The sequence below is a fragment of the Pezoporus occidentalis genome, unplaced genomic scaffold (genome assembly GCF_034315485.1).
Source record: "Pezoporus occidentalis ecotype Australia unplaced genomic scaffold, CSIRO_AGI_Poc_V1 ctg187, whole genome shotgun sequence".
Taxonomy (NCBI): domain Eukaryota; kingdom Metazoa; phylum Chordata; class Aves; order Psittaciformes; family Psittacidae; genus Pezoporus; species Pezoporus occidentalis.
In genome coordinates, this window is record NW_026913715.1 from 234292 (window position 1) to 243478 (window position 9187).

Here is a 9187-nt window from a genome sequence, read left to right on the forward strand (position 1 = left end):
ACAAGGTTCGGTCTGACCAGACCCTGGCACTGGTTCCAGATGCAGAAGGGGGGCAGTGCTGGGGGTCCAGGCACACCCTCTGGGCCCTCCCAGAAAGCTATGTTTGCCCAGGATTTCCTCCAGCAGCATAAGGATAATCACAGCAAATCCCCAGGAATCCCTGACCCTGATCGTGCAGGCAGTCCAGGCTGGGCTCCATGCCCAGAGGCCCTGGAGATGGGCATCAACTGCTGATTTGCACTGGGAGTGCCCAGGCCATGCCACAGTCACATTGCCCTTGCTGCTGAGAGGAGAAACTGAGGCACGGGGTGAGATGAGCTTGCTCCATGGCCAGATCTGATGCCGGGGTGGTGCTGAGACCCTGGAACCTGCTGCCACCACAAGCAGAACAGGCCCTATCTCTGCTGGGCACCAACCACCAGCTCCTTCACCAGCCCAGTCACCAGCAGTGTCCAGGTATCAGAACGATGCAGTGGGCTGGGAAGAGACAGCTTTAACCCCACAGCAGCTGCCTGGAAGGATGCAGCTGATGGCAGGGTCAGGCCCTCCTGTCCCCAGCAGTGCCACCTCCACACTGCCCTCAGCCAGGGGCTGCAAACACTCTGGCAGAAATTCCCAGCATCCCTGAGGCACCCCCACACTCACTGGCATGTGGCAGTGACACTCCCATGAGCACCAGGGTTGGTAGGGCTATGGGATGGACACGGCTGCACCCACGGGTGTCCCCCATGCTGCCCTCCCCACTTTCAGAGCTGCCAATTTCAGGGGAGGCAAAGACCAGAGGGGGAAAGGCTGGAGGGGATGGGGAGGGCAGATGCCCCAGCAGTAGTGCCAGGGGATCCCCATCTTTCCGGCACCACCAGTCCAAGGCATGGTCCCCAGTGTCGCTGTCCTGGTACAAGGGAGGGAACCAGGGACACTCCGAGCTGCTCTGCCAGCCCCTGGCCCTGCCCCTCGCTGCCTGCACCCACCTCCTGCCTGTTTACCAGGGACACAATCGGGCCTCTGTGCCCAGATGCCTGTGGGACTGTCCCCACAAACCCGCTGGGCCGTACCAGGCTCCCCTGGGGACCGCTGGGTCCTTGGTGGTGACGGGAGGGACCTGCCTCATTTATCTTTGCAACGTGGGTCATTGACCTTTTGCTCATCTCCTGCATCCCCTGTCCCCAACCCTGCCTGCACCACTGCACACCCCAGAGCCAGGGCTAAGTGTCCCCACCACCAGCCTGGGCTGACACAGTGATGGGCACAGGGGCAGAGTGGGGCTCCCCAGCCCACACCCTCTCGGGCTGATCCTGCCCCTTTTGGTCACCTGCAGGAGCTTCCCAGGGAGACCATGGCTGCTCCATACCCACAGTGGGGCAGAGCCTCGGGCATGCAGCAGTGGGCAGGGATGCCGTCCCAAGGGAGCATCCCACAATGGCACTGCCTGGGGACGAGGGGTCCCTGCCTGCAGGTGCAGGGCACTAGGGGACATTTTGGAATTGTATGAGGAAGCAAGCAGAAGGGAAAATCAGCATCCATGCAGCTGAGAGAGCAACAGGACAAGGAGAGGAAAAGGGCCACTGACTGCTAGAAGCTGGTTGTGCCCTGCACTGACCAGAGTGCTCTGTCCTCTTCTCTCACACATTCCCTTCCTCATTCCTGTGCCCTCGCTGGGAGCTTGTGGAAGAGGAACAGGAGATGGATGGGCACAACCTGCACTGAGCAAAAGTGTGACCAGAAGAAGAAGTGGCTGCAGCCAGGCCTTGGCTGTCCCCATTGGTGAGGACAGAGGCAGGTCACTCGGGGGATCCCTGGGAGGTGCCCAGGCTGGTGGTGACCATCAGTAGGTGTCTGTGGTTGGGTCCCCCCACGTGGGGTCGGGGCTCAGCTGGGCTGTGTGGGTCTGCCCAGCCAGGCAGGATGGGGCTTGGAGCAACCTGCTGTAGTGGAAGGTGTCCCTGCCTGTGGCAGGGGGGTAGAACTGGATGAGCTTTAAGGTCCCTTCCAACCCAAACCATTCCAGGATTCTATGATTCTACAAAGTTGGAAGAGTAGGAAAATCCCACTGGGATGGGATTTGCCAACACCTCTCCTGAGCTGGGATCCCAGGGAGAGTGAAGCACGGTTGTCCCTGGTGCCAGCCCTGCGGTGCTGTGTCGTGTGGGCACCAGCATGCCAGGGAACACGGTAGCACTTCGGCACAGGCACGTGGCACAGGGACACCCTCCCTGGCACAGGCCTGTCCTGAGCAGTGGCATGATTGTGCTGGCAGTGGCAGTGTGGAGGCCAGTGCCAGCCACCCCAGCCTCTCCCTGCGGGCCAGGAACAAGGCAGAGCGCTGCAGCCCTGACAGCTCGTCTACCCTGCTCCCAGCCACAGAGGCCACCAACGGCTCCACAACCAGTGTCCCCACAGCCGCCTGTGAGCGGGTGCTCCTGGGGACACTGCCCAGTGCTGCCGGGCCAGCAGCACCCTGCCAACTCTGCGGGTCCCCCCTCACCCCCGCCAGCTGCAAACAACGAGGGGGCAAAGAGCACCCTGAGCAGGTGGTGCTAGCCCCATCAGTTCCTGCTTCAGATCCGGCTCCTGCCCCAGCCAGCCCCGGCAGCAGGGCCCTGCCACTGGGTGAACCCCAGTACTCCAAAGTTCAGCCTTTCTTCCTTTGGAGGTATCAAGGTCCCACAGCTGGGCTCCCACACCAGGGAGGAAGGGACAGATCGGCCAGGACAACCCCTTTGGTGGGAGCTTTCCTGGCTCTTGGCCAAGGAGCAGAAGGCACAAACCCTGCACAGGCTGAAGCAGTCACACTGCCTGTCAGTTTTACATCCAACAGGGGTTTAAACCAGCTACCAGAAGTCATTGAGCCCACCCTTAGGACACAGGCAGCTGAGCTCAGCCCCTGTGCCAGCACAGCCAAGGCAATGCAAAGGACAGCACAGCCTGCACTGGGCCAGGGCTGCCTTGGGCACCTACAGCCCTGGCTTCCCTCCACTGTTCTGCTCAAAGCGCACCCCCCCCCCCAGGGCTCCTGCCTGAAGTCCTGCCCTGGAGAGAATCACATCACAGCTAAACCTCAGAGTGGCTGCCAGAACCACTCAGCCACACGAGACTAAGTCCAACCATCCCTCAGGTTGGGCATGAACCCTTACTGAGGTGCCCAGCCATCAACCTCACCAGGCTACAGGCAAGATCCTCTGGTGACAGAGGGGGTTACTGAACCCTGTGACATGGTGCTGTGAGTCAGAGCACACTTCTCACACCTCTTTCGAAGGCCACCTGGTCCCTGTACCCACCACCGCTGAACCTCTACCGCACCAGCCAAGCCCTCAACAAGTGCCCACAGACAAAGTCTGACCCAAAACCATCACTATGCCTTGCCGCAGTGCTGCTCCCCACAGAGCAAGGGACAGTGAGATTGCAACAGAGACTGCAAGAGACAATGGGCATCCCCCCAGAGTCACCAGCACTCAGGGCAATGCAAAGCACTGGCCCCAGCTCTCCTGAGACCCAGCATCCTCAGCCAAACATGCAGTGCCTGTTCCCCATCCCGTCCAGCAGCATGGAGCTGCGCCAACAGGCAGCTACCAGTAAGACAAGGCACCCACCATATTCCATCTGTGAGACTGGGAGAACTCAGCAACCCCAGCTCTGACCCCCAGAGTGACTCCCAGCAGGGGAGGGGGCTCAAGCCGACCCCTGCCCTGCTCCAAGCTCCCAGCCTCTGCCTTCTGCAGCAGGACAAGGAGCTGAGTGAAGCATCCAGCTCTGGATGGGGGCAGAGCAGACCTGTGCTGGGGGAGGCAGCCAAGGAGAGCAGAGCACAGGCTGGGCTCTTCCCTGGCCAGCTCCACTCTCAGGCTGCTGGGAGAGGGCAGCACTCCCTGGGAGCAGGCAGGATGATGACAGGGAGTGTGAGGTGACAGCAGGATGTGCAGGCAGCAGGAGCACGAAGAAACAGACACCACACAGGGCACGACTGCCCCAAGGGCTGCACCAAATCCACCCCTGAGCACCAGCAGCACAGGGGCACCTCTTGCTCTGGCACACACATGCCCCATCCACAGCATCACTGGGTGGGTAAGGAGGGGCTGGTCCTTCCCCTGCCACCCTGCCAGCAGCAACCAGGGCACTCAAGTGACGGTCCCCACATGTGGGAGTGACAGGGTCTGGGTATATCCTACAACTGCAACCTCCTGTACTGCTCCCCATACTGCCCACAGGGCTGGGGGGGGGGGGTCAGGTTGAAACAGGTCCCCAAAAGATGTGCCCAACCACCAGCCACATTGCCAGGCCCAGGCCAGGGTGTGCCAGGGCAGAGCAATGCCACCACGCAGCCTCACGGGCAGGGTCCATGGCACACTGCCACAGGGCAGTCCCTCAGCGTGGCGGCACGGGGTACAAAGGGGTACAAAGCAAGGATGACTCAGCCAAAGCATGACCCCCATCACCCATCTTGGGGGCACAAGGGCAGCCCACGAGCAGGCACTTGCCTTAGCCCTGCCTGCCCCTGGCCCAAGGTGGCCCTAGGTGCTCTGGCCACCAGGACAGAGCAAGGGTTGGTGCTGGCAAAGGAAAGCAGGATCAGGCCTGCAGGATATTTGGGAGGGGGAAGAGGAGCTGTCTCGCTCTCCACAGTAGCTCACTACCCTCCCCCACCTCTAAAAATAACTGGCTCCTTCAGTGCCCAGCACCCCTATCCCTGCCCAGTGAACCCCTATTCCCATCCCCAGCACCCCCATCCCTGCCCAGTGAACCCCCATTCCCATCCCCAGCACCCCCATCCCTGCCCAGTGAACCCCCATTCCCATCCCCAGCACCCCCATCCCTGCACAGTGAACCCCCATTCCCATCCCCAGCACCCCCATCCCTGCCCAGTGAACCCCCATTCCCATCCCCAACACCCCCATCCCTGCCCAGCAGCATCCCTATGCCTGGCCCCCAGTACTCTTGTCCCCGCCTCCAGCATCCTCATCCCTGCCCAGTGCACCCCTATCCCTGCTCCCCAGGACCCCCATCCCTGTCCCCCAGCAGCCCCATCCCTGCCCAGCGCTGCCGGGGTCCCTGGGGCTAGGGTCACCTCTGCCCACTCACTGGCTCTGGCAGGGAATCCCTGCAGAGGTGCAGCCAGGGCCCGGTTGCACCGATTCACCCATGGAACACCCTACACCGATTCCTGCCTGGCAGGTGCCATGCTACAAGGCTGGTCCGCTTCGGGAGGGGCCCAGGCCCCGGGACCCCCGCGGTCCTCAGAGCGGGAGCCGCTCCTGCAGCTCTGACCCACATAGGGGAGGGGATCTATTTATAGCCCAGGGGAAGCGAGGGCTCGGGGAGAGCTCCTCTCGTACCCGCAGGGGCGGCCCTGGGGACCGGGGAACAGGGCTCCGTGTGCCCGCGGTATGTGGGACATCGCACGGCACCAACCGCGGCCCCAGGGCAGGAGAGGCCCAACTGTTGCTGCCCCGCGGCTGGGCCCACGCCGGGGCTGCGGGGCCGGGGTAGCTCCGGGGCCGCTGCGGGGGTTCCGTGCAGCGGTGCCCACGGCTCTGGCTCCCGGCAGCGCCCGACAAGCAGAGAGGGCCCGGGCCGTAAGGGCCGCGGGGACACCCCGCTCCGGGCCCTGCCTCCCGCCCCACCGCAGCAGCCGCTCAGGCCCGCAGCGGAGTCCCGGCCCCCTCCCCCGCGCTCACCGGGCTGCGCCGCTTCAGGGTCACGTTCTTCCAGAGCAGGAGATGGAGCTGGTGCAGGAACCCCATGGCCCGGCCCGGCCCGGCCCAGCCCCGCCGCAGGGGCGGCCCCGCTCGGCTCCGCGCTCACCCGCCGCACACTGCCATCCCCCGCCGGGCCGCCGCCGCCGCCACCGCCGCCTTTGTCCGCAGCGCGCTGGGAGGGAGGGAGGGAGCGAGCGGGACAGACCCCGGTGACAGCTCCGGCTCCAGCGCCGGCCCCGGCCCCGGCCCGGCCCGGCCCGGCCTTGCGCAGCGCCGCCCCTGGCCCGGGCCGCCCGCCCGCCACCGCCCCTTAAAGGCACAGCTGGGCCGCGGGCGCTCCGCCCGGGGCAGGGCCTCGGGGAGCCGTCTCGGCGCCGGACAGGGCACCGCACCGCACCGCACCGCACCGCACCGCACCGCACCGCACCGCACCGCACCGCACCGCGTCCCTGGAGGGCTCCGGGCACCCGTCGGCGGGCTCCTCCTGGGGACCGCAGCACGGAGCCCCGGGGCTGTGCCCGGTGTGGTCTGGGTCCTCCTGCTGCGGGAGGGCAAACTCTGCCTGCAGGAGCTGCTGCTCCCCAAGCCAGGGGTGCAGGGAGCTCTGTGTTTGTGTCCCTGAGCACTGCATGAAGCTTGGGTGGTGCTGCTGTCCCCACACCCTGCCTGCCCTGCTCTGCCCAGCTGCCCCAGCCCCTGCCCACCCCATCCCAGGGAACTGGGAGGGTGTCTGCGTGTGTCCTTTGAGGGGACCAACCTGCCTGCAGCAAGTGTACCCCCAGGTGAACCAGGCCAGCTTTCCTTTCTGCCTTCCTTCCAGCCATCTATGCTTGCTTCCTTCCTTCCTCCCTTCCCTTCAGCATTCCATTCTTCTCTCCCTCCTTTCTCCATTCCTCTGGTTCTCGCCATTTCTCACTTCTCTCTTTATGCCTCTCTGTCCCAGTGCTGCTCTAAGGGCCCAGAGCAGCTGGAGCTGTGGTGACTCCTTTGGTTGCCCCAGCCTGTGGTGCTGCTGGGGGTGGCTGGTTTGGGGTGGGCTCAGCAGCAGCCACCCGGGCCCTGACAAAAGTTCCCCTTGTCCTGTCACAAAGAGCCGTTATTCAAAGAATTTCTGGGTGAAGCTTTGCCCTGGGGCAAGGGAGGCTGAGGGGTGCTCGGGGTGGGGTGCTCTGGGATGCCTGGGATGCAGGTGGTCCTATGCCCTGCTGTTGGGAGCACTGCAGGTGTGTGGGCAGGGTGCAGGGCGCTTCCCACCTGCCCTGCAACCCGGGATTGCTGCTCTGCCATGACCCAGAGTTTTCCTGGTGTTTCTCCAGCTTTGAAATGCTGGGGAGATCCAGTGTCAAGGTGACCTGGGCCAGGGGGGTCAGCCAAAAGGCTGGCTAGGCATGCACCCCTCCCCAGCAGTGGCTGTTACTCGGTCCCTGAGGAAGGAGGGATGTGTCCACCCTTGGCTGCTCCCAAGGGATTGCATGTAGGCTGTCCCCAGCACACACTAGGAGCACCTCAAAAAGCCCTACCCTGCAACAGAGCGGGTCCCCAGCTCAGGAGTAGAGGAGAGGGTCGTGTGTGGAGCTATGGGTGATGTGGGCTCAAAGCCCTGACCTGGATCTCCTGCCCGGCTCCCTCCTCCTGCCCCTGGGTGGTCTTGAGCTCCCACAGCTCCTCTTCTGCTCTGCATGACCACGAAACCCCGTGAGGGGCCAGCAAGAGACAAGACCCAAGCGACTGGATGCTGGGACAGCATAGCTCCAGGACCCAGTCACCCATCTCCTCTATGGACCTAGGGACATGAAGTCCTGGGGAACTAGTGGCCTATCTCCTCCATGGACAGGCTCTGAGCGTCTCTCAGGGGACCACCTTGGGGGTAGCCAAGCTCCCCTATCTTCGTGGTGTCATCTGCAGACGGCAGCACCCACCTGCACAGTGCTCACATTACCTGATGGTCCTATGGCCTGGCCCCCGGTGCTGGGGGCTTCTGGCAGAGCTGGCCCTGGCTCCCAGCCTTGCTCAGAGCACACAGGCAGTCCCAGGCTCTGGCACCATGCTGCCACATCCCTGTGCTGCAGGGGTCCAGGTGTCTGCACCCACTGCCTGCAAGGAACCCCCCCAGGACATCGTCCCTTGTGCCAAGGTGTCCTGGGGCAGCATCCATCAGTGATGGCTACATGTGCCAGGTCAAAGCTCCCTCCTGCTCTGCCACCCATCCAGTGTCCCCCAGGGCATGTCCCTAGTGCTGTCCTCTGTGAAGGGGAATGGCCCTGTCACGTGTGACCCTGGTCCCTGGGGCTGAGCAGGGGTGAAGGGGACGGCAGCACGGATGGTGCTGGCAGGGAATGCCACCTGCAGCCAGCAGGGTTTGGGCAGGCAAGGCTGGGAATGGTTCCCCATGGGCTGTGCAGCACCCAGTATCTGGCTTCTCAATCGTGCAGGGGAAGAAATGCAGAAAGAGGGCGAGAAAGATAACAGGAAACAGGGCACATGCTAGGGAGGAAAAAACACCCAGCCTCAGAGCTGCAGTTGGCCTCTGAGGGCTCCCAGGGTGGCACTGAAACCACAGAGCCCAGCTACACCCTGGTACGGTGGTATTGCACTGTGCCCAGCCACTGCCTGGCCCCTTACCTGTGGCCATCCCAGGATCTGGGACAGTGGCAGGAGCAAGGGGCCAGGGGGGATGCGGACCCCAGGGATGCTGGAGCAGCCCAAGGACCCCCGTGGAGTAGCATGGGCCCTGCTGCCAGCTCCGGTGTGCCAGCTCCAGGGACAATGCTGCATGCCGGGGGTCCCCTCCCCACCTCTGCCTCAGTTTCCCCATCTTTTTTTGCCTGCCAGGGCTTTCCAGAAGATTTGGTGCCCAGACAGCAATGCCAGCACAGAAGACAAGTGTGTGGCCAGAGGAGGACAGGGGCAGGGGCAGGGGCAGGGAGAGAGCTGGGGTACGGGTGGCAGCTTTCTGTGAGAATCACACATGCCCACTTCCCCTTCTGGCAGCAAACACCCAGCTGGGGTAGGTGCAGGGGCTTGGCAGCACTGAGGAGCTGCTGTTCCTGCCCATTTCAAGATGAGTCAGGGGGAGCCAGCACCAGGCTGGTGTCCTGGTTTCAACCGGGTGACACCTTGGCGAGGCTCAAGGCAGGTTTCCCGCACCCATCCCAGCAGAGGAAGGGCTTCCAACACTGTGCGCGCACCAGGGCAAGGTGCTGGCTCCTGCCATGGCCCCGCCGTGACACAGGCGGTGCCGGTGGCTGTGCCAGGCTGTGGCTCCATCCCAGCGGCTCTGCAATGGGCGGCAGCAAATGCTGCAGAAGCGCCGGGTGTCAGTGCAAGACAAATGAGAATCTCGCTGTTCAGCTACTGCTGGGTGACTTGAGAGAGCCGCGTGTGCCAGGGGCATGCAGGCGGAGGGCACCCATCAGCTGTGGGACACCCACCCAGTCACATGATACCTGCCTAGGCATGGGGCACTCACTCGGCCATGGGGCACCCATCCACCT

General features: G+C 63.6%; 1 protein-coding gene across 4 annotated transcripts in view; it reads right to left on the reverse strand.

Moving 5' to 3' along the window:
* The window catches only part of ABCA2 (ATP binding cassette subfamily A member 2), a 32019-nt gene extending 26090 nt beyond the window's left edge, over positions 1–5929 (reverse strand). For all 4 annotated transcript variants that reach the window (XM_062615966.1, XM_062615965.1, XM_062615968.1 and 1 more), the window contains exon 1: positions 5673–5929. In XM_062615966.1, the coding sequence (XP_062471950.1) occupies positions 5673–5738 (66 nt within the window). In that variant the 5' untranslated portion in view covers positions 5739–5929. The remainder of the gene's footprint in view (positions 1–5672) is intronic.
* Between the last annotated feature and the right edge of the window lie 3258 nt (positions 5930–9187).